The following is a 27910-nucleotide window of genomic DNA, read 5'->3' as shown; positions in this document are numbered from 1 at the left end:
GCCGATAACCCGTCAAAAAAATAAAAAAAAAATCCTCCAATGTGTCACCAACATCCCCCCCCATCGGCCATTTTGCTTTGCACGTTGGAGGAAAAACGTTCAGGTAGCGGTGGTGGGGGGGTTAGTAGAGTCAAGTAGAGTTGAGCCCAGAGGTGGAAAACCCAACTAGCACCGAACAATCGAAGAAAAGACCGATGAAGGTTGATTTTCCAGCGATTTTCACGACCTCCAAATTTCCAAACTCCGATTACATTTCACATTCCCCCCCGTAATAATGGTTTTTGTGGCCCTTAAAAAAGACCATTAGTACTTAAGTGTCAGTGTTTCGGCTCAGGTACGTCTGTCAGCGAAAAGTGCGAGAGAATCGTGTGAAGAAAATGGAAAAAAAACGTGGAAAAATCGAGTGTGAGGATTAATTGATGTTGGGGGAGCTTTGTGGTGGTCCAGGGAACGTTTTCCTCGTCGATGAGGTGAGGGAGGGCGCTGGTAGGAGCCAGAGGGGCCTGGCCACGGCCGCAACATCGTGTCTGTGGAGGTCTCTACAACATTGGAGTGACACCGTGGCATTACAACACATTTTTCTGTGCTCCGGGCTGCTGCTCTCTCGATAGGCTTCTCCATTGGCTCCCCTGGGGCGCGGGGGGAGTCGGGGATGGTGCACCTGCCCAGCACCCGGAGACGGTGACAGATAACCAAATTCGGGGATGTGATAACCTTGACGAGTTTCGCAGGTTCAGGTGGGGGACAGATGGGTAAAATGGGCCGTTTTCAGTCATCAGTAACTCGAGATTGGTTGAGTGAATTAGAAGTTTTTCATCGTTTTGAGGGCATTTTTTCAGGCTTCAAAATGAGACGTGATTTGTTCAGAGAGTATCACTTGAACTGGAGATATTGATGATGTAAGGAGGTTCATTTTACTTTGGCTTTTCCTCATTCTTTTTTAATTTTTTTGATGAGCGAGTTCTGATTTTTATGGGGTAGAGCCTTCTGGGGGTCTTATGGGAGAGTTATCACCTGTTGTTGAGGGTTTTCTCAGGTTCATGGGGGACAGATGGGTAAAATGGGCCGTTTTCAATCATCAGTAGCTCGAGATTGTTTGAGTGAATTAGAAGTTTTTCATCGTTTTGAGGGCATTTTTTCAGGCTTCAAAATGAGACGTGATTTTTTCAGAGAGTATCACTTGAACTGGAGATATTGATGATGTAAGGAGGTTCATTTTACTTTGGCTTTTCCTCATTCTTCTTTAATTTTTTTGATGAGCGAGTTCTGATTTTTATGGGGTAGAGCCTTCTGGAGGTCTTATGGGAGAGTTATCACCTGTTGTTGAGGGTTTTCTCAGGTTCATTGGGGACAGATGGGTAAAATGGGCCGTTTTCAGTCATCAGTAACTCGAGATTGGTTGAGTGAATTAGAAGTTTTTATCACTTTTGGAGTTTGAGAATTTTTGGCTCTGTTGTTTTCAATAAGGGGATCGTCTCGAGTTGAGGATTTTTTCTCTTAAAAGGGAGAGAGGAGGACATTGAATTCTTGATTAACAATTTATTTTTTAGGTTCCAATTGATTTCGTTTACGAGAGGATCAACACTCAAGATTTTACGCTTTCGTCGAAGATTTTCTCGTGTTTTGGGAGAAAATCTTTCATCCAAATTGACAAATAATCGCTTCAGGGTTTTATTCACATTTTGGAAGAAGTTCGAAAGGCTGAGGTTTTATGAAATTGTTTACTGGGTCGAGGATTCATTTCTGAGAGGGAAAATCCCGGAATTATCAGAGATTTTTCTGCCATTCGGAGTTTGGCTTTGGGGAATTGTTGACGATAAGGGCTTTGTTAGAGACAATTGTTAACGAATTTTTTGCATTATCAAGTTTAAACACCAATTCAGTAGCGAAGTGGTAAACGGAGATAAGTCGACTCATCTCTCCGTTGAGTTTTCGAGGAATATTCCGGAATCTAAGGGAGATAGCGAAATTTTCATAATTACATTTGTTGTAGCTCTCAATCGGCTCTGCAAAAAAGGTTATAACAAAAATTTGGCCACCTCCTTTAGATTCCGAGATATTCAATGAAAACAATTCGCTAGTGAATTAATTCCCTGACTTTTCTAAATTTTCATGTGCCAGTCATAAAGAACGAAAATACTGTATCGTCTCATTATTTTTGTTTCAAACATTTCCTCAATTGTTGAAATTCAATAGTGACTGAAGAACCACATTTTCTTCATGCTGTGATTCATAGCTCTCAACAAAAGGATTCCTCAACTGTTTGTGGTTCATTCACTTCCCTAAACTCTTTCAGGAATTTCCATTGTTTAATCTCCTTTGTCTCAACTTTGTTCTCAACTTTTTCCATTTTTTCTCTCGTAAAAATAAAACGCTTTTCCCACCGAGCTGAATAATCACAAACTTCACCGTCAATCCCAGAACTTTGCTGACTGGATTAATCGTTGATTGGAAGTTCTTCCTGCGAATTTACCTTTCATTAGCCTCCACTCGTCTATGTGCCCCTCGCTTTCGCAGTACGAACGACTGAAAGGAACAAACAGAGAAACAACATCAATTAATCCCCTCGTTTTTCCTTTTTTATCCAGTGTTGGAGTGGTATAACACGTCCTCGAAACATAACAACTTGTTAATTATAAAATTATCAACGGCGTGAGTGAAAAATTACGAAAAAAAAATCCGAGAGAATCTTTTTCCTGCTTTTGAAAGAGAACATTTTTTTCTCACAAAAAACTTGTGGCATTTCCTCCTCGATTCCACAATTGCCTTGACATCCATCCACTTGAAACATTTGGTCAAGTGGCTGTATTAATAAATATTATATTAATATCAGGACATTTTTAAAATGTACCTATGCTCGCCCCTGTCTCTATGCTCGTTCAGATGTCGGCAGCTATCACATTTTAATTATTTCGACAGTCCCAAGAGTCTATCAAGAGTGAAATACGATTGGAGTTATTATTTTAGTTAATAAGGAGAGTTATAGACACCAATGAACAGTGATTTATTGAAGAAAAAGAGAGAAAAATCCCACCCACATCAACGGGTGCTACGACAGAGTAAATTCTTAAGCCTCAAGTTGAGAAATTCACAATTTTAAAATGCTGATATCTCCGTTATAATAGTAAAATGGGATTAAAAATCCCTTGACTGAGGTTTCGGATGGTTAAAAAACAATAAGAATGCATAAATTATAGTAATATCTTAATATTTCACAGAAATGTCGGCAATTAAAAGAATCGGTACAATGGAAATGGCACTGATCCTATGCTCGTTTTGCAACCAACTGTCAACTAGTAACGGACTAAACGGATGAAAAAATCAGTTAAAAGGTTGGACTGTCCAATTGAAATATAATTTTGTGCCTCGAGATATTTTTTAATGTTGTTTTATCCCAAATAGGATACTCACGATGTAATTAGTTCGGATATAATCTTTCCATATCATTCAAATCACGAGACGAGGATAGGGACATGTGTCAAACGTGCACGGGGACAAATGAGCGAGCGTAGGGACATGGGACTTTCCACGTTTATGGACGATTATTTATTAAAAAATAGTGATTATCGTGATTAATATAAGTGAATTCTAATTCGGAAGTTTTAACTTTCTGAGATGTAATTTAAAACCGCATCTTTAAACTCATTTCAATAGAAATATTGGGATAATGATGTGTTCACCTTAGTTACACGAGCGTAGGGTCATTCACCTTAGAAAATTTCTGAAGAAAAATAGTTTCTGAGATTTTCTTTCAAATTGTAAAATTGCCGGAATAATTCCCACCAATGAATTTCGCTTGAAATTTTTTTCTGAAATCACTCATCGCCGAGATAATTCAGTAATTAACCGTCGAAATGACTCAAACAGTGTTATAATTCTCCACCTGATTTGGAGGTTTGCTTTAATTATTCCTAACGATATCCAGCAGGACTCGAGCCGTGCACTTTGGAGCTGATTCTCGTTAATCCAATACATTCCAGTATTTTATATTCGTTGAAACACGTCAGGAGACACGTTGTGAACCATGAATGCCTCCGAACATGGGTAATAAATTAATCAATTAACGTAAATCTCAAACAAACTCATCGCTCTAGTCATTCATTATCTCTGGAGTAGATCTCAAACGTTACTGCATTGTCAATTTAGAAAAAAACAACGTCAAAGCATTAATTTTGAAAAAAAATTTAAGTTTAAAGACCATTTCTGTAATAAATCGAAGAAATCGAGATGAGAAAAAATTCAGGTTCATATTATTTCACGGATATCTCCGACGCTAGCTGGTTGAGGGGAAAAAGTGACAAGAACTTTTTGTAGCTCATAAAATTCGCCACAAAAAATGTCTTCCGGCTTTTTTCTCTAAGTGCAACGGTTTCAGAGATATTCGCGGAATAATAATTTATTTAAGTTTCCTACAAAAAATTTTCATTGATATTTTAGTCTAGAATAACTGTTGGAAAAAAAAATTAATTTCATGGGCAGTTCAATAGTCATTTTTATAAGAACGACGTTGAATTCCACTTAAGGGGGAAAAATAATCGAATTTTAAATTGCACTGAAGATTTAATGGAGTTTCAAATTTTTGAGCAGGAAATTGAGAATTCTCAAACTTACTTAAAGTTTCAATTTTAAAAAATGAATATTCACGACCGAATTTACCAGAATTTTCTGGATTTTTATTGATTTCAATAAAATAATTGAATTGAATTAAAATTTAAGGTTTTCATTGATTTTTTTCATCAGATTCTGAATTTTTAATTACAAAGTTACTTGAAATTGCAGTTAAACTTCAACTGATGTCAATTTCCAAGAAGTTTAGCGGAGATTTCAGTCAAAATTTTTTAACAAAATTTTTTAACGGTATTAATTAGAGACAATTTGACTGTAAAATCTTAAGGGGAGACTACTGTGAGTTTTAAAAGTCGTGGAGTATTGGAGTGAGATTTTTCATACGTTGAAGATCGATTATATAGATCTGAAAACGAATAATTAGTGCAAAAAATTTTTTTTTTTATTGTTCATTTGCCCGAAAACGCTTAAAATGCCAAAAACAGTCCAGGGGCTCCAATTTTTCAGCTACGAATGATTTTTCTTTTCAAAATTTTCGGAAAAATATGTGGAATAACAATTACGAGCTAGTTTTTCTTCAATTCACCTCTTACATGGCAAAATTTGCTTTTTTTGTATTTTTTTACACAAATAGTGAATTTTTTTATATGAAAAAAAATCGAAATCAGTTGTGTAGGAGTCGAATTCCAAAAAACTGGCTTGTAATTGTTGTTCCACACATTTTTCCGAAAATTTTGAAAAAAAAAATCTTTTGTAGTTCAAAAATTGGAGGCCCTGGACTGTTTTTAGGATTTTGCGTTTTCGGGCAAACGAACAATGAAAAAAATTTTTTTTGCACCAATTACTCGTTTTCAGATCTATATAATCGATCTTCAACGTATGAAAAGTCTCACTCCAATAACCCACGACTTTTGAAACTCACAGTAGTCTCCCCTTAAATAACAATTTACGAATTATGCAATTCAGCTGTACAAACCGACTGGTTTTGTGCTGAATAATAAAAAAAAAAATTCGATTTTGCTGCCACAAATAATGATTTGCAAATTCGTTTAACCACGATTGCGAGTGGAAATGCATGGATTTGTACCTGTTTGTGTATTTCCAGGTTTAACCCAGCCTTTAACATGGCCTCAATAAGGCAGGCATTGAATGAGGCTGTTGAAAGAGGTGGGTACACTCCCAAACTAATCAACACGTTTTATTCATTCATTCATCCTGTTCCTACATCCCCGTCTTTCATTCGCTTATCGCTATTCATCAGCTTTGAAGTTACTCCGAAACTAATTTTGAAAAATTGAGAATCCTAGAAAGAATGAGAAAACGCATAGAAAAAATTCAATGAGAAGAACGTTGCGCTCGTACTAGGAAATTCGAAAGGAAATTCTATTGCTTTGTGCTAATTCAGCAGCGAAGCGGCAAAACAAGTCGATTTAGGCCTCAGCTGAGTTTTTGAGGAATATCTCCAAATCTGAGGGAGATGGCGAAATTTTTGTAATGACCTTTTTTGTAGAGCGATTTGAGTGCTGCAAGAAAGAACATGACAACATTTTTGCTATCTGCTTTAGATGCTGAGATATTCGTAAAAAATTGGCTAATAGTCAAAATTGATTTGAACCATTTTACCGCTTCGCTACTGAAGTTCTACAAGGAATTTCACCGTGTGCAATTTTTCGATTGATATTCCACCGAAAACCCAATAGATTGTGATTTTTCTATAAAATTTCTTGGGCATAAATTTTTTAAATTTATTCCTTAAAGTATCCAATATCTTTACAGTTTCGTACCGATTACACTATCTCCCAAATTCGCGGATTCAATTATTTTCAATTATTAAATCTGTCAATTGAATTACGTGAGAAAAATTTGAAAAAAATCATGAATATTCAGCGTCATTCAAATTACATTTTGCACGGAATTATTATTTTTATACATTCGTTTATAAATAAATAATTGAAATTTTTCCAACTTTTGGAAATCTTATTTTCTTTAGGCATCGAATCGATTTCTGGTAAAATTCCGAATATTAAATTTGTTACGATTCCAAACAAATGATTTTTATGGTGGAAAATTGATTGTTTATAAATTATTTCATCAATCTTCCTCCAAAAGTAAAATTTCTAATTTTTTTTTCAAATAAAAAATGTTTCCTAACGGTTCCATCTCGAGATTTAAATTTAAACCGGCAAAGTTTAAATAATAAAATCATTGTAAAATGTCCGGAAACTTGAAGTCAAGTGGAGCTCAAATGAAAGCTGTAATGTTCGCCGACAAAAGGCAAAAAACATTTCACTGGAAAAAATAGTCAAAGTACTCGAATATCCTCAAATTTTCATTATAAATTGAAAAACGAAATTTGTAAATTCATAAAATTGCTCTAGGTTTCGTATCGAATTTTGTCACAGGTGAAAAGGCAAAATGTTTAATATTTTTTATGGAGTAAATTCAAAGCTTCTCCCTGCTGGTAACACTAACGCCTCACAATTCATCTTCTAACCACGAAAGCACGATTTATAACGCCTCTTGGTAATTTCGAAAGTATCAACAGTGAGAATGCCAGCACCAACGAGGCTCAGGGATCTGATAAGGCAGATAAGAGCAGCTAGAACGGCTGCTGAAGAGCGCACGGTTGTGAATAAAGAGTGTGCGTACATCAGATCGACGTTTAGGGAGGAGGACAGTGTCTGGAGATGCCGAAACATCGCGAAATTACTGTACATTCATATGTTGGGGTGAGAAAATTTTTATCACGACACTCTCTCACTATAATTTATTGATTAATGCATCCCACAGTGGGGAGGGTGTTTTTTTAATTACCTGAGGATCTCTCGAGGGGGAATTTCAGGGGAAAATGTCAGGACGTTTTTCGTAGGGGAAATAGGGTGAAGAGGCCAATAGCTGGACTCGGGCCAATACCTGGACGGTTTCCCCTTTTATTGAATATTCTATAAATAATAGAATGAAAACTGCACGGATTATTATCATTATCAATAATAAAACTTATGTATAATCATGTGATGAAGTTTTTTTTTCGAAATATCAACATTACAGCGAGAAAAAAAATATATTCGGGAGGTACAGTGGTGGGTGGCGTGGCGCTGCAATTTGCTAAGCATCAGTGACAAAGTGTCGTGGAGAAAAAAAAGAAGTTCTCTTCCGAAAGAGTCAGATGTGGGAAGTAGCACAATATTTTCAGGAGGGGAATCACATCCCGAAGATTGAGAATCTATTTGGCCTTGTATTTCTTCACATTCAATAAAACAAAATTCACATGTTTGTATAAACTGGATGAAAATTCTATATTCCTCCAGAGCGTCCATGTATTGGCCATCCACCGTCCATCTATTGGCCCTAGCGTCCAGTTATTGGGAATTTGGACGATATTCCACTTTTCCCTCATTTAATTATTCTTCTCTTCATTTTTACCACTTCAAATTATTGTTTTTTCCTAATTCATATATTTTTTCAGGTCTAGAACTCATTTTTTATTCATTTAGCTACTTCATCGATTTTAAATCCTTTAATGAAGTTCAACATTTCCTTAACCGTCCAGCTATTGGCCTGTTTACCCTATATTTGCCAGTATATTTGGAAATTTTAATTAAGTGATTATTCTCCTACTACTCAAGTTCTTTATTTGTAATCATAAAAATAACGAAAATATTTTTTGGCAGTTATCCAGCTCATTTTGGTCAACTGGAGTGCCTGAAACTCATAGCCTCACCCAGATTCACTGACAAACGTATAGGATATCTGGGGGCAATGTTGTTGCTCGATGAGAGACAGGATGTTCATTTGTTAATCACCAATTGCCTGAAACAGTACGTAAAATAATCAAATCAAAATTCAGTAATAAAGCGTAAATAATTATGTTCTAAACTCAAACTATTTCTATTCTTTTCATGATTTTCTATTTTTGAGCCAATTCATTGATCATTAATTAAAAAATTATTGAAACAATGAAATTTAATTTCAACTTGAAAAAATATTTTTTATTATTAAGATAATTCAATAAAAACTCAATAATAAATCACTGATATATTAATACAAATACTTATGACAATTATCACATCTAAAACTTGAATAATTATGTTTTAAACTCAAACTATTTCTATTCTTTTCACGATTTTCTATTTTTTAGCCAATTTATTGATCATTATTTAAAGAATTATTGAAACGATGAAATTTAATTTCAAGTTCGAAAAATTATTTAATGACTTTCTAATGAATAATATGTTTCGATCAATTTCAGAGACTTGAATAGTCCAATTCAATTTGTAATTGGCTTAGCTCTATGTACCCTGGGTGCAATAGCATCACCAGAAATGGCTCGTGATTTAGCAGCTGAAGTTGAGAGACTCATGAAATCACCAAACGCATATATTCGTAAAAAGGCAGCACTCTGTGCGTTTAGAATAATACGTCGTGTACCAGAACTCATGGAGATGTTTCTACCCGCAACTAGGAGCCTACTGACTGAGAAAAATCATGGAGTACTCATTACCGGTGTCACGTTAATTACGGAAATGTGTGAAAACAGTGTGGACACTCTCAATCATTTTAAAAAGGTAAATTCAATTATTCAAACCGTTAGAATTCATTCCCTCAAACTTTTTTGGATTGAAAGCCCATGAATTTTCATTGTTTTTTTAACAATTTTTTTTATTAATAAATCATTTTTCCACTCAAAAAATTAAAGATCATTATCAAATAATCACAAGAGAAAATAATCTTAATTTAAATAAATTTTGTAATTTTTTAAAATTCTAACTCGAGAAAACAATCGATTAAAATAAAAAATAATAGTTGAAATAATGAATTCTATCCTGTCTCTAGGAGTGCGGCCACCGAGAGGTAAAAATAAACTAATCCAATCAATGTTAATTGACAAATTACTTAATTTGAATGCATGGTAAATTCAAGCGTAATTCATGTTCCATAATTTCTTATTTTCTCAGACAAAATAATTTTTTCAACACAGAAAAGAAATACTGAAAAATTATTTTCACTCTTTCTGGGAAATTTTCCACAATTGTAATTTTTTCCCCTGGATTATCACCCGGTAATGAAGGATATTGTTGATTTTTCGAGGTAATTACGTCAGACGATCGAAAGAAACAAGTGGCCCACTGCACAAGTCTAAATCCAGTGTAGTTTTTTTGCTAAAAATTAGCAATTTGCTTCCGAATGGATTAATCGAATTAAAATAAAAAAGTGCATATTCGGTTTTCTGTCATTAATTTCAGATCAGTAGGGATCCTTCCTGAAGTTTAACCTCAGGAAAATTCAATAGTTTTTGTTTAAAGACAATTAGAGATAAAATTTTTTAGTGAACTGAATTTATTTTAAATTAGACAGATTGAGTGAAAACAAAATGAATGTAAAATTTGATATCACAATAGTTCATGCTCCTTATACATCAATGTTGATGGCTCCTCGGTCTTAAGTAAATTATTTAAATTTTATTTTTCTCCTGAATAGTTTTCCTTAAACTGGACTTAAGACCAGTATAACTTTTTTGCTAATGAATTAGCGATTTGCTTCTGAATGGTAAATTGGGGAAGAAGATATACCAGCCATGAAACCTTAATATGATCCCTAAATGTCCCGAATGTCTAACATGAGCTCCACATGCCCTGGTTACACATCTAACAGACGCCGACTAAATTAAAATTAAACTGGTTTAAACTTCCACTGAGCATTGATTAAACCTTGACGAAAACTTGATTAAACCCTGATTAACCTCCGACTAAATCCCGACTAAACCATGATTAAACCCCGATTAAATGCTTTTTAAGGCTATAATTTCAAAGCAAATCATGCGATCGCCACTATCTTCGAACTCGACCGAGATAACATCCAAACGAATATTTTAAGCCATAATTGAAAAGATTTCCACAATTATTTTTTGAGTGATCGTCGAAAAACTAAATTAGAAAAAAAACTCACATAGGGACATGATCTAAAAACTGCATATTCGAGCTCCTGAGACCAAAAGTGTCATCCTCACACAAAAAAATGAAAATTTTAGATTTGACGAACACACTGCTTCCATTCGGAAGCAAAAATCGTAAGAGAAGTTAAAATGTGAAATAATTACCTAAAAGAAAATAAGGAATGGGAAATTTTCCAAGAAATCCATTTTAACTCATGAGTGTTTCGGAATTTCTCGAGAAATCTCCAAGCCCCAAAGAAAATTATCCAAATCATCCATTTATTATTTATTATTTCAGTTGAAAAATGTATTGCAGGGATCCTGCCCTCTTTCTCGATGGATTCCCTCTATCTTTCCACTGAAAACCCTCAAAAAATCCAGAAAATAACGAAACAACTTTGATTATCGTTTCTAGATTGTTCCGAATTTGGTGAGAATCCTGAAGAACTTGATCCTCGCGGGATATTCCCCTGAGCACGACGTCTCTGGTGTGTCCGATCCATTTCTGCAGGTGAAGATCCTTCGCCTGTTGAGAATTCTGGGGAGAAACGATGTGGATGCCTCTGAAGCAATGAACGACATCCTTGCACAAGTCGCCACCAACACTGAGACAAGTAAAAACGTTGGGAACACCATTCTCTACGAGACTGTCCTCTCCATCATGGACATCAAGAGTGAGAGTGGCCTCAGGGTTCTAGCTGTCAATATTCTTGGACGATTTCTGCTTAATAACGATAAAAATATTCGTTATGTTGCTCTCAATACACTTTTGAAAACTGTTTACGTGGACACTTCGGCTGTTCAGAGACATCGATCAACTATTTTGGTAATTATGATAAAACTTTATGATGGAACGCATGATTTTCCCTCAGGAACGCGATTTTGCAGGTCAAAATTGTCTCCAAGCCTTAAATAAAAAATCCAGTGTAACGTTTTTTGAAGCCAATCTATTCGTCGTACTGTGTCATTCGATTTTTTATAAATGATGATAGCACACATTAAAAATATTATGATGATACTATAGCATATTATATTCTATACTATACTATATTATAATATATCATATTTTATAATACATATGTTACTCTATTATGTATTGTATATTATACATAGTATATGAGGTATTCCACGTCAAATGAATCGATCGCTGACCCTCACCCTCTTGGAAATTAATGGCGATTTTTTCTACGATCGGGGAGGTCGAAAAACTATCAAATTTTTTAAGATTTTTTAGGCAGCCCAGTTCGGAGATGTGATTTTTTTCACATTTTTCCATTTTTTCCAATAACTCGAGATCTATTTGTCCGATTTTAATTCATTAAGCGTCAAAATTTTCCATTCTTTACCGCCTATACGACGGTTTTTAGTAATTTTTTTTTTCGATTCCTAGATGCGCATAATAACGAATTTTCGAAAGAAAAAGTTGAAAAACTTGAATTTTGCAAATTACGTCACGGTTGATTTTCAAAATTTTGTTTTCAGTAATTCTCATAACCAAAACAAGTATTTTCAGCTGTCATTCAAGTTGGACATCCTCCTGGATCTATGTTATTTTTAATTTTTCCTTTTGAAAATTTCGCAAATTTAGTCAAAAAACCACAAAACTACTTCAATTATGTATCGAAAAAATATGTAATATATAGGTATACAATCAAATCCACTTTATACTGTCTATAATCAAAGTCAATCAACGCCATTTTGAGGTGTTGCGACCAAATTTACGGGATTTCGAAACGAAAAAATTGAAAATAAAATAGATCCAGGACGATGCCCAACTTGTATGATGGCTCAAAATACTTGTTTTGATTACAAGAAATACTGAAAAAAAATTAAACAAATCATCCGTGACGTAATTTGCAAAATTCAAGTTTTTCAACTTTTTTAGTCGAAAAGTCGTTATTATGCGCATTTAGAGATCGAAAAAAAAATTCACTAAAAATATTCTTATAGGCAGTAAAAAATGAAAAATTTTGACGCTTAATAAATCAAAATCGGATGGATAGAACTCGAGTTATTGAAAAAAACCGGAAAAACGAAACAAAAATCATATCTCCGAACTGGGCTGCCGAAAAAATCTGAAAAAATTTGAGATATAGATTTCAATCTCCCCAATCGTAGAAAAAATCGCCATCAATTTCCAAGAGGGTGAGGGTCAGCGGTTGACTCATTTGGCGTGGAATACCTCATATATAATATCGAATAGTATAGAATATAATATAATAGATATTTTGAACAACGACTAAATTTAAAAATGCATCTTTTCCCCCATTTTTCATAATTATGGAGCGAACATCAGTGATCACATTCAAAGAACCATTTGAAAAATTTATACGTTGGGGATTTTTTTAATGTTGAATTCACCGTATTTGTATTAATTTAACGTAATTATGTGGTTTATCAATTGTTACTATCATGTATTTATTAATTTAATGGAATGATTTCAATTCTATATTATGATTTTGCCAAACTCTGAACGCAATATCATCTGTATTAAATTGTTCAACAGTTCCTCCTTCACATAAATAATGATGTTCTATTAATTGTCTGTATTTAATATTTTCTTCCCCAGGAATGTTTGAAAGACCCGGACGTATCAATAAGAAGACGTGCGATGGAGTTGAGCTTTGCTCTCGTGAACTCGAACAATATCCGAAATATGATTAAAGAGCTTCTGCTGTTCCTGGAGAAAGCCGATCCAGAATTCAAGGCTCAGTGCAGTAGTAACATTGTCATGTCTGCTGAGAGATATTCGCCGAACAAACGCTGGCACCTGGAGACGCTTTTCAAAGTCCTCGTAGCAGTGAGTCGATTATCAAAATCATTGTTAAAAAATTAATTGTCTTCATTTCTACAGATTCTCAGGGTTTTGTCTAATATTTACTCAATTTAATAGAATCATTTGGGGGGGGGGGCAAAATGAAACATCCGAAAACGACTATTTGACGCAATTCAAGCAAAAAAATTTTTCTTTTCATCAACTTTTGTGTTTTTTTTATTATTGGGCGTACTGATGAGAATAATAATTTTCTATTCGGTAGAAAAGAACATGCGGTGCGAAAAAATCACTGATATTCGAAAGCCCTATATGGCGTATCGACTAACTCTACAGATGAATCCCACTCCCCTGTTAGATCTCGATCTCAACGTCCACTAGTCAGCTTGACTCTCCAGCAGCCAAACTAAGACCTCGTCATTGCTGAGTCTATGTTCTCTCCTCATTCGAAACTCCCGAAGCTTTTTCCTATATTTCTTATATCGAGACGTCAATATTAATAATTTTTCCTAATTTTATCCACAGTTCTCTTTTCAAGTAATATTAAATATTTCATCTGTAATTCAATTGATTAGATTAGGGCGATTACCCTTTTCTTTTTTCATTCCATTGAAATTCATCATCACATTTTCCTTTTCCCCCCCTGGGTCTCCCCCTGGGGCTTACTCTGGACTTTGGATTTTGCCGTTTCATTTTCTTTTCAATTAATCCATTGACAAAATCTTCTCCCGTCAAAATTTCTCAATAATTTTCCATTCTACTGAATGAAAAATTATTATTCTCATCGGTACTTCCAATAATAAAAAAAAGTTGATAAACACAAGTTAATGAGAACAAATTTTTCCTGAGATATTAGCAAATAATGGATATGGAATATTCCAATTGTCTCTTTTTTAATTTTTCCTCACTTCGCTTCAAGATTCTTCTAAAATATTTCAATTATTCTGTCCTCCAAGGCTGGAAATTACGTTCGCGACGACGTGGTAGCTTGCACCATCCAACTGATCTCCGAGGCCCAGCCTCAACAGGGCTATGCAGTGAATGCACTGTGGCATGCACTGGAACGAGACACATTCGATAAACAACCTTTGGCGCAGGTTGCCACGTGGTGCATCGGGGAGTACGGGGATCTTTTATTATATGGCCCACCCCCAGAGGATGTGGAAGTTCCAGTCAATGTGAGTATCTTTCTACCGAACGCTTAAAATTCCGAATATTATCTATCGCAGACATTCCTCAACAAAATTCCGTAACTATAAATTTCATTCCCATTATCTCACTTTCTCACGTTGTTCGCATCTCAAATACCTTTGTGGCTTCGATATTTGAACAATTTGTTCTCATAACTTTTTCAGTCTCTCAACATTTGGTACAACTCATTTAATTTCAGCATATATAGATATTGTTCTCTTTTGTTTTGTTTTAATAAATATTATCGTCATCAGTAACCAACACCAAGCCTTCTCAGAAAAAAATGTGAACGTTATGTACAGAAAAAGAAATTTATGTACTAAAGGAAATAAATTATTATAGTTGAACAATGTCAATAAAGAAATTATAGAATAAAAACACATGTCAGAACTCAGAAGACGACACGCACGAAAAAATTTAATAGAAAAACCAATCGAATTCGTTAGAAAATTTAGTTTAATGAATTTCTATTAAACTTTCTATTAGTTTTTGGCTGATTCTATTGACATGTTCAATAGAAAACATTCAATAGAAAATGTCAACAGAATTCGATTTTTCTATATAACTTATTCTTTTCATATATTTTCTATAGAATTTGCTCGACTCTAATTTTCTAAGTTTTTTTCATTCCATTTTTCTTTTCTTCTCATCAAGAAAATCAAACGAAAAGACTTGAGCCCAGGAGATTCTATAGAAAATATCTCAATAGAATAAGTTATATAGAAGAATTGAATTCTATTGACTTTTTCTACTGAATATTTTCTATTGCACATTTCAATAGAATCGGCCAACAACTAATACAACAGTTCAATAGAAATTCCATAGAATTTTCTAACGAATTCGATAGGTTTTTCTATTAAATTTTTTCGTCCGTGGAAGTATTGAATTTTGGAACTTCATTATTTTTTACAATCTTTCGAAATAATTGGGTAGTGCCATCAGAAAGGCAAATAAGTAGAAATTTTTGTGATTTTAAGAATATTACACAGGTTTCCGTTTGAAGAAATTTCATTAATTCAATCTCATTTCACCGATATTCACGCAAAAATCTTAAGGGGAGGTTCACCCTGAGAAACAAACTTTTTCGTTTTTGAGGAAAATTTATTAAAAGTACTACTTTTTGCACTATAACTCCTCAGGAATAGAGATTTGAATTCTTTGTAACGGAAAATTCAACTGAAAAAAAAATCCCCAACGTATAAATTTTTTAAATAGATCTTTCTATTATTAATATTAAAAACTAGAAATTTGACTTCCTTGTAACCGAAAATTCAACTTTTAAAAAATCGCCAATGCATCAATTTTTGGAATAGTTTTTTTTTTAATATGACCGTCAATTTTCGTTCCTTAATTATGAAAAATGGGGGATAAAATGCATTTTGAAATTTATCCGTTTGTCAAAATTTCTATTAATATCTCAAGAAAAAAATTGTTTTCTTGTTCAAATATTAGGTATAGGGGAGGTTGGGGTAAAATGCACACTTTTGACTTTTTTAAAAATGTTAATGACGGGTTAAAATGTTGATGACATTTAATCTTTTTTTTCAATATAGGTAAACAACAATTCTTCCCCTTTGTGATGAGCTTAAACTGATCTTAATTAATAAATTTGTTCCTGAGTTATGAATAATTATAAAAAAGTCTAAAGTTTCCATTTTACCCCACCCTCCCCTAATCTTTATTTACGAATGCCAACGCCATGTCTAATGATTCTCATGCACTATTTCGATTCATTTTCCCTCCTTTCAATGGAAATTCACCAATTTTAATTGATTATCATGCGAAATTTTGGAGAATAAAATTGACCCATTGAAATGAACTTCAGAATGCGTCTCCTCCCTCATTTCCCATAATTAAGAAACGAAAATTGGTGATGATAACCAAGAAACTCTTTCAAAAATTTGAAATGCTGTTAACTCACATCATTACAATTGTTTGTCTTTCTTATTTTCAGTTAACAGAAGACGATGTGATAGATGTCTATCAAAGGCTCCTCTGGAGTCCTCAGAACACAGTGGTCACCAAGCAGTACACTCTGCTCTCCCTGACGAAGCTCAGCACAAGATTCCAACGAGGAAACGAGTGAGTTCTCCCTCTCGCTCCCAGAAATCCCTCCAAAACCCCTCATTGTTTTTTGAAAAAGTGGTAAAATGAGGCAAATTTTAGTTGTCATTTTTCATTGATTTTTTTCATTCGCTCATTTTTTTCTACAGGAAAAATTCTCCATCAAAATTCATTGATTCCTCTCCCATTCAAATTTATCAATAAAAAAACCATCTCTATGCTCTGTTGTAGAGGCGAAAAAAGAGAATCTCCATTTCATATCATGAGAATTTTTCTCCTAATATGAAATTTTGGGAAATTTATCTCGATCTTTGAGAATCAGTTTTAAATTTTCATGACATTATCTGAAAACCCATTCTTGTTTAATTATTGTTTTTATTTACGAAAAAGTCTCCAGAAAAATTCAGGAGATACCGTTGGATCCAATTCAGTAGCGAAGTGGTAAAACGGTACAAGTCAATTTTGACCATTGACCAGTTTTCAATGAATATCTCCGAATCTAAGGAAGATAGCAAAATTTTTGTTATAACCTTTTTTGTAGAACCGATTGACAGCTACAACAAATGTAATCACGAAAATTTCGCTATCTCGCTTGGATTCGGAGATATTCCTCAAAAACTCATCTCCCGTAAAAGCACTCCAATATTTCCTCAATTTTACCACTTAATTGGGATTTTGCATGAATTATTTTCATCTCTCGATACCAAAATTGGAGGAAAAATATTATTCTCGTATTTTTTACTACGATAAATTATAAAAATTCAACAAGATACAGGCAAATGGAAACGTCTACATCATGACGTCATAATGTAGACGTTTCAATAATTCTCAATTATTGAAAAATGGTTTTTCAAAATAAAAAAATACGAATAAAATCGGTAGTGAAGCGGTGAAACGGTTCAAGTTAAAATTGACTGTTGGCCAGTTTTCGATGAATATCTCAAAATCTAAGGGAGATAGCAAAATTTTAGTCATGACCTTTTTTGTAGCTCTCAATTCGCTCTATGAAAAAGGTCATTACAATAATTTCGCTATCTCGCTTGGATTCGGAGATATTCCTCAAAAACTCATCTCCCGTAAAAGCACTCCAATATTTCCTCAATTTTACCACTTAATTGGGATTTTGCATGAATTATTTTCATCTCTCGATACCAAAATTGGAGGAAAAATATTATTCTCGTATTTTTTACTACGATAAATTATAAAAATTCAACAAGATACAGGCAAATGGAAACGTCTACATCATGACGTCATAATGTAGACGTTTCAATAATTCTCAATTATTGAAAAATGGTTTTTCAAAATAAAAAAATACGAATAAAATCGGTAGTGAAGCGGTGAAACGGTTCAAGTTAAAATTGACTGTTGGCCAGTTTTCGATGAATATCTCAAAATCTAAGGGAGATAGCAAAATTTTAGTCATGACCTTTTTTGTAGCTCTCAATTCGCTCTATGAAAAAGGTCATTACAATAATTTCGCTATCTCGCTTGGATTCGGAGATATTCCTCAAAAACTCATCTCCCGTAAAAGCACTCCAATATTTCCTCAATTTTACCACTTAATTGGGATTTTGCATGAATTATTTTCATCTCTCGATACCAAAATTGGAGGACAAATATTATTCTCGTATTTTTTACTACGATAAATTATAAAAATTCAACAAGATACAGGCAAATGAAAACGTCTACATCATGACGTCATAATGTAGACGTTTCAATAATTCTCAATTATTGAAAAATGGTTTTTCAAAATAAAAAAATACGAATAAAATCGGTAGTGAAGCGGTGAAACGGTTCAAGTTAAAATTGACTGTTGGCCAGTTTTCGATGAATATCTCAAAATCTAAGGGAGATAGCAAAATTTTAGTCATGACCTTTTTTGTAGCTCTCAATTCGCTCTATGAAAAAAGTCATCACAATAATTTTGTCATCTCCCTTAGATTCGGAGATATTCCTCGAAAACTTCAACCGTTTTACCGCTCCGTTACTGAAATATTTTTCATCAACAAAAAATGCATCCAACAACCCATTTACCCATTTAATTGTCGTCTAGTTGCTGTGTATGTATGCATGACCATCGGTCGAAATTATTTCAGTAGGACGCCTCGATTTTACAGGAAAATACGCCAGATAATAGACACATTCGGTAGTAATCTGCACATTGAGCTGCAGCAGCGAGGAATCGAGTTCTCTCAATTATTCAGGAAATACGATCACTTGAGGCCAGCACTGCTGGAGAGAATGCCCCCGATGGAGACAGCTAGACCCCAGGCGAATGGTATAATTGGACTGGTGAATGGAGAGCAAGAGATCGAGGAGGATAAGCCTGTCGAGACAGGTGTGACCCCTGCGAGTGACTCCAGTGCACTTCTGGATCTTCTTGGCTCGTCGGAATTGTCTGTACCAGCTTTGGTGACGTCTCCGGGGGTTGTGAATAATCCAGCTGTTGGAAATAATGATCTTCTGGACTTGCTTGGGGGCCTGGATCTCTCGACGCCCGCTGGGACCACTGGAAATGGAATTGAGGAGGTGGGAAGTCCTCTGGGAGTCCTGGGAGGGAACGAAGGTATTTTCAGCCCCACTTCCACTGGCAATTTCTTGGTTGATGGATTACTCACTCCTCCTGTCCAGAATGGTGAGTTGGAAAAGGGGAATTATGAATTTTTGGAGGTTTGAATGTTTAAGGGGAAGTTCACTCCGGAAAAAAATTAACTTTCTTGAGGAAAAATCGTGCACAAAATAGTATTTTTTGAGAATTCTCAGAAATTCGATTCCGAGGGTCAAAAATGTTTCCGACCGACCAAAAAAATCCTCAACGTCAATCCGGAATTTTTAAATAATTGTTTTATATGATCACGAATTTTTACTCCTTAATTGTGAGACATGAGGAAAAATATGTATTTTGAAATTTATTTGTTCACCAAAATTTCTGTTAAAAATTTTTTTCTTTTTCAAATATTTTTTTTTATTTACTTTTTTCTTCAAATATGAGATAATATGAGAATGGAAAAAGATTCAAGATGAAAATTCAATATTTGAAAATAATTTTTTTTTTCATTTTCCTTCAACGTTTGTATTGAAAACTTCATAAATTGTTTATGAATATGAATTGTTTATTCCCAATTATTTATTTTTCTAAAATAAGGTGGTTGTTCTTCCAAGGATTTATGAGCTTTTTAGAAATGAGCATTCAGATTATTCGTGTACTTTCGATGGAAAAATTCATCTCAACTTTCTTTGAATCATAAAAAACGGAGTTTTATGAAACGTAACTATATTTGAGGGTTCGATTCACCGACTGAATTTATCTTTTAATTTTCTTAAATTCCAGAAGTGCCAAGTGTATTAGTTTTGGATAAAGCTGGACTGAAAATCAACTTCAAGATGGAACGACCACTGGACTCACCGGATCTTCTCGTTATAAACATGACTGCAGTCAATTCAACAGGAATACCACTCACTGATTTTCGGTTTGAGGCTGCAGTCCCTCGAGTAAATAAAACAATGATTTTAACAATCATTTTCCACAATTGATCCACAATTTTTTATTTTTTGCATTTATTTTTCTAGACATTCCAATTACAAATGCTGCCACCGTCGAGCACCGTCATCTCACCCTCCGGACAAGTGACTCAAGTACTGAAGGTCTCAAATATGAATTCGGTAAGAAAAAAAAAACTTTTTGTTCATTAATTAGCAGAAGAAAGAAATCTAATGAATTAGTGTAATAGAATGAGTTGATTTCCTTGTAGAGTCAATGATTCTTGGGAAAATATCTTGAAATTTAAGAGAATATAATTTTGCCAGAGCCTTTTTTGTAGATCTCATTTTGCTCCCAAATGAAATTTTCCCAGAATCTCCTTTCGATTCTGAGAAATTTTTTAATAATTCTGGAAATAAATTGACGTCCCCTTCTTCACCTCTTCATTACTGAATCATCAGGAACAAATGGTGATAATAATTATCTTGAATTTAAATTTAAATTTTAGGCTCGGTTGGATTATCTTTCAAATATGATCTAGAACCTTTTTTGTCAATTTTTTTATCTGGAAATGTCCATTCGGTTTTGCATGACGCAGAGAACTGCAAAAAAATATAAATGTATACTCAACAAAAAGTCAACAAAAAATAGGGAAATTTTGACAGAGCGTTTTCCATTTTTATTGGGAAATAATGCAAAAAATGAGAAAATTGGAAATGTATTTTTTTTTACTTTTTTTTAAGCATACATCTGCTTTTTTGTGGTTCTCTGCATCACCCAAAATCGAATTGAAACTTTCAAATGAAGAAATCGACAAAAAATAATCTAGATAACATTATTATATTTTTAAATTATTATGATTACCTTAAATTTAAATAAATTTAGGATAAGCTCTCAAATTCCTAAAATCGTAATTACTAAAATTTTACAAAGTTTCGAGTCTGAGAAATTTTTTAATAATTCTGGAAATAAATTGATGTCTCCTTCTTCACCTCTTCATTACTAAATCATCAGGAACAAATGGTGATAATAATTATCTTGAATTTAAATTTAAATTTAAGGCTCGGTTGGATTATCTTTCAAATATGATCTAGAATCTGTTTTGTCCATTTTTTTATCTGGAAATGTCCATTCGGTTTTGCATGACGCAGAGAACTGCAAAAACATATAAATGTATACTCAACAAAAAGTCAACAAAAAATTGGGAAATTTTGAAAGAGCGTTTTTCATTTTTATTGGGAAATAATGCAAAAAATGAGAAAATTGGAAATGTATTTTTTTTTACTTTTTTTTAAGCATGCATCTGCTTTTTTGTGATTCTCTGCATCACCCAAAATCGAATTGAAACTTTCAAATGAAGAAATCGACAAAAAATAATCTAGATAACATTATTATATTTTTAAATTATTATGATCACCTTAAATTTAAAAAAATTCAGGATAAGCTCTCAAATTCCTAACATCTTAATTATTAACATTTTACAAATTTATGAGATGATGAAAACATAATATTTGATGTCCTAAACAATTTTATAATGCAAAAACGAATGATTTTCAGGGAAATCTACGAATGCGTCTTCGTATTTCCTACAGCGGCGACTCAGGCCCAGTTCTCGAGCAGACTGAGGTCAACAGCTTCCCAGCCCTTGGGTCCCAGTGACATATTATCACTGATAATCTTGTAAATACGCCTGCTTGAATCAACCCCACCCAACAAACTCCAAAATACCATCGAGAGTGTCTGAGACAGAGGAGTCAGGTGTTATTAATCGTTAGAAAACACGGGATATTAATCTGGAGGGTGGTTTTGCAATACTCTGCCCTTGAAAACAAAACCCAGAGAACAGTAAGAATGATTCCGATAATTCAGTAGCGAAGCGGTAAAACGACTCAAAGCATCTGAGGGCTCTGTTTAGCCCTCAGCTAAGTTATTGAAAAATATCTCTGAATCTGAGGGAGATAACGAATTTTTCGTAATGACCTTTTTTGTAGGGCGTGTTGAGAACTATAAAAAAGGTTATGAGCAAAATTTCGCTATCTCCCTCAGACTTCGAGATATTCCGTTCTAGATGAACCGTTTTACCGCTTTGCTATTGAATTAATTCTGTCCTGATGATAATCCATGATGAAAAAAAATTGCTCTGCTCATTCGATGTCTCAGAAGTTATTGATTCTAGACTAAGATGTTGACAAATCTGTTTTTATGGAGCAAAAAATCATGAACAAAAAATGACTGCTGACATTTTCTGTTAAATCCAATAGTTTCAGTGATTGAAATAAAAACATCAAGAATTTATACGACTTATTTCGTAAGTATCTCCACAACTATTAGGTTTAGCGAAAAACATCAAAAGATATTTTTTGTAGAGCAGAAAATTTCCTATGAAAAATTTCTTTTGACATTTTCTTAAAAATTTGATATTGCTCGAGATATTTGCGAAATAAGGTAAAGTGTTATTAAAACTCAAGTTTTATCATTTCACTGCAACAATAAAAATGATTAATTAAATTAATTCGGTCTTGGAGTGGTAAAAATCAATGATAAAAAAATTGTTCTGTTCATTTGAAAACTTCAGTTTAAAACTCAAGTTTTATACTTCACTTCGACAATGAGAATGATTATTTAAATTAACTCGGTCTTGGAGTGGTGAAAATCAATAATAAAAAAAATTGTACAGCTCATTTATAATTAATTCAGTCGCGGTAATAATCTATAATGAAAAAAAAATCTGCTCAATTGACGTCTCAGAAATTATTGGTTCTAGAGAAAGATTTCAAAAAACCTCTTTCTAGAGAAAAATCATGAACAAAAAATAACAGCTGATATTTTCTGTTAAATCCAATAGTTTCAGTGATTGAAATAAAAACATCAAAAATTCATACGACTTATTTTGTAAGTATCTCCAAAACTATTAGGTTTAGCGAAAAACATCAGAAAATATTTTTTGTAGAGCAGAAAATTTCCTATGAAAAATTTCTTTTGACATTTTCTTTAAAATTTCATATTGCTCGAGATATTTGTGAAATAAGGTAAAGTGTTATTAAAACTCAAGTTTTATCATTTCACTGCAACAATAAAAATGATTAATTCAATTAATTTGGTCTTGGAGTGGTAAAAATCAATAATAAAAAAATTGTTCTGCTCATTCGAAAACTTCAGTTTAACCAATTCATTACTAAATTAATCCCTCAATTATTTAATCCCAAAAAAGCAGGATAATGTCCGAGTAAAAAATCGCCCTCCAGGTGTCGTTTTTTTTCTACTTTGCTTGTAATTAACAAGAAGCTCTGTATATACTAGGTAGCTTATTTCTAACCGAAAGATTCAGCAAAAAACTGAAAGAAAAAACCTGGTTTCAGAGGAAAATAACGATAAACTGAATTATTCTATGATGTATTAACTAGCCAACATAATTTTTCTATGTTTAACCATCATCAGAGGAGCTAAGACATTTTTTAATTGAATTTTACGACCAGAGAATTGAATGTCGAATACACTTGATCTATTTCCCAAGTATTTTCCTGCCAAATAATCAATTAAACTCTACGTACTTAATCATTTTCGACTCGTTCTTGTTCTTTTTTCACAGTATGAAATTCCCTCCGTCCTTGTAAATTAAAAATGAATATAATTACGAATGAACATCAATTCTCTGGTGATTTCTAATGAATTTTATAAATTATCGAGGCAAAATGTAATTGCTCCAATATTGTTTCTTATCATTATTTTAATTTTATAATTGAATAATAATGTGAGTTTACGTACTTTTCTTTATATGATATTATGTATGAAGAAGAGATTATTGTAAGGAAATGATGGATAATGGATGAAAATGGTATGAATAACTGATGAAAAAGCAAAAAAATGTATATAATTTCTAGTGAATCAAGGTGTGAAAATAAAATGTATTTTTATTCCACAAATTTATTGAGTTCTTCATTATTTAATTAGCATCCATAATCATTATTCAATTCGTATAGGGCCATGAATCATCCGGATTACTTTGCAAACAACTCGAAAATGGGTGACTAGCAAACAGTCTCTTGACGTGTAATTCTAAAATCACTCTTCCTCGAGACATTTCACAAAATTTAATTAATCTAATCCTCAATTAAAGCTGTTACAACTCCATTTTAGTCGTTCCCACTTGATTGAATAATCTGTCCTTGATAATTTGCGCCATAAGTCCATGAATGACTTCGATCGTGGTTTTGCAGCTGTCTTTAGTGGCTTTGACGAGTTTATCTTCAGTCTTGCGGTCGTGAGACTCACCCACCACAATGAATCCGAGGTTTCCTCGGGACACAACAGCCTCCGACTGTTCTAATTTATCGGATAGATCGCAGATCTGACCTGTGGTGTAGTCCGAGTTTGTTAAGAGACTAGAGGAGCTCAAGGTATTGACCCAGTATTTGTTCCAGAGGGAGTCCAGGAGTCGTTTGTCCAAGGATGATTTGAAGTAGGAGACCTCCAGGGAGTAGTATTGCTTGCAGTGGACTCCGAAGTCTTCTATTTTGTTGAGGGGAATCGTTTGGTACTCTGAGGGCTCCTCGTTCGCTGGTTTATAACCCTGGGGTGATTGTTAAACGTTAATTAGGGCTTTTGAAGATTTACACCAGGTAATTGTCTAGGAAATGTAGACATTATGCTAGGAAATGAGTGCTTTTAGGAGGAAATTTAATGACATTTTTTTTAAGAGAAATTTTACACAAAAAATTGCTGCGATATTCGCCCCAGAGATGCACATTGAGGAGAAAATTAATCCTTCAGATAATAAAATCACTTTTATTATCATATATCGATGATTATTGGAGGCATTTGGGAGAAGGAAATGCTGAGTCTTTTTTACATACACTGTTAGAAATTTTTTGAACTTTAAGTAACAGATGCATTTGAATTTTCAATATTCTGAACTTGAATTCAATTTCATACTAAATTGCTCATGGAATTCCTGATTCATCTTGAAAATTTAATGAAAGTGAGTTTTTCATTATGAATGATCATTGAATTTTCAATGACTACTTGGACTTTCAAACGTATCGCGAAAATTAGCAACCGATTGAAAATTCAGAAGAAAAGGTCCCTGAATTTTCAGGATTTTCAGTAATTTCCATTGTCTTATGAACCCGAGAAATCAAATTTCATTGAATATTCAAGAATTCTATTCTGTTCTTCTTCAAGAACATTGACTGATTTATCAATAGCAAGATCAATGGAAATTCCGTGTAAATTATTCGTTGGATACGTCTAGGTATCTCAATTTTCAAAACAGTGGTATGTAGCCATCTGCCATTTTTATGCGATAAAAGTGTGATTAAAAAATTCTCCAAAATATTACAACTTTTTTCAAAGAACCTTTTCCGTAATAAATGTCTCTGTGCAGTGTGGGAAAATATTTACGAAATCAGTCTTCCCCCTGCATGATATTGGGTGACAGGCCGCTATTTGTCAGCGTAAATCAGATACATTTTTCAATTTCTTGTTCTTCACCTTATTTTGAATATAAATAAAAAGTGCTCTTTGAAAAAATTAAGAATCTTTTCTACTTTTTTTTGATTATTCATTCATAATTTTCCAAAACTTCTGCATGATGCAGGACTTAATTGACAATTTCAGATGACGAAAGAGGAAAAAAAACATCGAGATAACATTCGAAAGATAGTGCACCCGGGCCTTAACACAAAAAACTGGAAATTTCGGAATTGACTATTACAACGCTGCCCTCCAAAATCAAAAACTGTAAAATATATGTTTAATTTGCACCTTCGGATAAGTCCTGAAAGCCCCCAAACACACTTTCCCAGCGGATATGGTCCTGACAGGATCGATGACAATGGCAACGAAGGGCTCCTGGAAATTCTGATTGAGCATTTGAGTGGAGACATCGATCCCCGAGAGCCAGCAGCCATAACCAGGATGACTGTGGTACCAGCCGATGGCGTTCTCCTGCCTGCCAACTTGTTTGGCAGCCTCAATGTACCCTGTCATGTACTCGTACGCCTGAGCTTGGGCATTGACACGAGTCTCAGTGCCTTCAACGGGTAGAGCGAACGAGTCCATGACGAACATTGTGTTGGCTGTGACCTTTCCCAGGAGGAGACCCATCACCTCGAGACTTCCCCCCGACCTCGCGTGCATCACCATCTTCAGGAGGGCGAGGGCGGAGATCTTTATGTCTTTGAAGAAGTGAGGACTGAAAGGGGAAGAGAGTAAATAATAAAAAAGTCTAGAAGAAAATGAATCGTCATGAATACTTCAAAAAAAGTCAAAAGTCTCCGTTTTACCCTATCCTCCCCTACGTCATAATAAAGAAAACAATTGAAGAATCATTCACTTATGGGGTTAATTTCTCTTACTCTTTCTCCCAGTCTTTGAGGAAGTGAGGACTGAAAGGGGAAGAGAGTAAATAATAAAAAAGTCTATAAGAAAATAAATCGTCATGAATACTTCAAAAAAAGTCAAAAGTCTCCGTTTTACCCTATCCTCCCCTACGTCATAATAAAGAAAACAATTGAAGAATCATTCACTTATGGGGTTAATTTCTCTTACTCTTTCTCCCAGTCTTTGAGGAAGTGAGGACTGAAAGGGGAAGAGAGTAAATAATAAAAAAGTCTATAAGAAAATGAATCGTCATGAATACTTCAAAAAAAGTCAAAAGTCTCCGTTTTACCCTACCCTCCCCTACGGCATAATAAAGAAAACAATTGAAGAATCATTCATTTATTCGGTTTATTTCTCTTACTCTTTCTCCCAGTCTTTGAGGAAGTGAGGACTGAAAGGGGAAGAGAGTAAATAATAAAAAAGTCTATAAGAAAATAAATCGTCCTGAAAATTTCAAAAAAAGTCAAAAGTCTCCGTTTTACCCTATCCTCCCCTACGTCATAATAAAGAAAACAATTCAAGAATCATTCACTTATTCGATTTATTTTTCTTACTCTTTCTCCCAGGGTTTAGCCGCGAGAATATCTTGCTGCTCTTTTCTGTCATATTTGTAAATCCCATCAGCTTGGGAAATCGTCTCCACATTGTTTGACAGCTCCCACGTTTTCTGGGCAATTGTTGACTGATCGTCAGACATGTCAGCCATACTCAGTGTTTTAATATCCACGTTCAATGAGAAAATTGGCCTTTATTCACTCTATTTTACCCACTGAATTGCGCGAAACATTCAGAATGTTTATAATAATATTGTAGCAATTTAAAATAATCTTCTCATAAAAATTTTTAATGAAAAAAAAAATAGATTACAACCGGCGAAGGTTTTCCCCGAACTCTGATAGGATGCACCTGAAGCTATGAATTATACGAGAGGGCAAGTAGCTCCCCAAGTCGTACAAATTATTCCAATTGCATCCGACAGGTGGCACTGTTTTGGCGGCAATCGGCTAAAGATAATTTTTGAATAACGACTGCACGAGCTGTCCAATAATATTCAAGATCTATGCGCGCGCCTTCGCGCGCGCTGATCTATTCATTTGTTGAAATGAAGAAATGAAATTCATTGAATTTCATTTTCTCATGAATACCTTATAAATATTGATAATGAATCAAAGAGAATTCGACTAATGATTGAAGTGAATAGCGAAGTAGAGTACAAGAATCTATAAAGAATTTTTCATTTTCAATTAATTATCTTCAATTTTTTTAAATAATCGGTCTCCATGACAGGACAGAATTTATTAATTTCACCGATGATATCTGTACATGTGAAATATATATATTTAAAAAAAATTTACCACTGAAGAATTTGAAAATGCTGCGTGTTTTTTTTTGTGAATAACTTCGTGTCACTTATTGACCAATCAGAATTTAAGGATTAGCGGTCAGGCAGTTTCGAGATATTTCGATATAAAACAACTTCACGTTTCTTTCATCTTTAGTAAATAGGATTAGGGGCGGGTGG

At 33.9% G+C, this 27910-nt stretch overlaps 2 protein-coding genes across 11 annotated transcripts; one reads left to right on the top strand and one right to left on the bottom strand.

Annotated features, from left to right (window-relative positions):
- Nucleotides 1–129: 129 nt before the first annotated feature.
- LOC107036642 (AP-1 complex subunit gamma-1) lies at nucleotides 130–23930 on the top strand. Of its 10 annotated transcripts, none has more exons than XM_015254731.1 (15): nucleotides 130–334; nucleotides 3929–4044; nucleotides 5672–5733; nucleotides 7103–7295; nucleotides 8238–8384; nucleotides 8816–9131; nucleotides 9400–9417; nucleotides 10914–11324; nucleotides 13068–13298; nucleotides 14228–14449; nucleotides 16417–16544; nucleotides 18623–19161; nucleotides 19858–20018; nucleotides 20097–20189; nucleotides 21565–23930. In XM_015254731.1, exons 2-15 carry the CDS (start codon nucleotides 4025–4027, stop codon nucleotides 21664–21666), a joined length of 2643 nt encoding a protein of 880 aa, XP_015110217.1. In that variant the 5' UTR covers nucleotides 130–334; nucleotides 3929–4024; the 3' UTR covers nucleotides 21667–23930. The 10 variants fall into 10 exon arrangements, with proteins under 10 accessions (XP_015110217.1, XP_015110225.1, XP_015110219.1 ...); XM_015254739.1 differs by having other exon boundaries at nucleotides 3926–4044; nucleotides 7112–7295; nucleotides 18644–19161; XM_015254733.1 differs by having other exon boundaries at nucleotides 3926–4044; nucleotides 7112–7295.
- On the bottom strand, nucleotides 23859–27285 carry LOC107036643 (COP9 signalosome complex subunit 5). The gene is made up of 3 exons (XM_015254740.2): nucleotides 26943–27285; nucleotides 25771–26200; nucleotides 23859–24577 (listed from the first exon to the last, which is right to left on the bottom strand). The coding sequence occupies exons 1-3, from the start codon at nucleotides 27092–27094 to the stop codon at nucleotides 24128–24130; spliced, it is 1032 nt and encodes a 343-aa protein (XP_015110226.1). The 5' UTR covers nucleotides 27095–27285; the 3' UTR covers nucleotides 23859–24127.
- Nucleotides 27286–27910: the final 625 nt, after the last annotated feature.

This window comes from Diachasma alloeum, unplaced genomic scaffold (assembly GCF_001412515.2).
Source record: "Diachasma alloeum isolate Michigan unplaced genomic scaffold, Dall2.0 Dall_scaffold_00210, whole genome shotgun sequence".
NCBI lineage: Eukaryota > Metazoa > Arthropoda > Insecta > Hymenoptera > Braconidae > Diachasma > Diachasma alloeum.
Note: the sequence above shows the minus strand (reverse complement) of the source record. Positions and strands in the feature narration are given on the sequence as shown.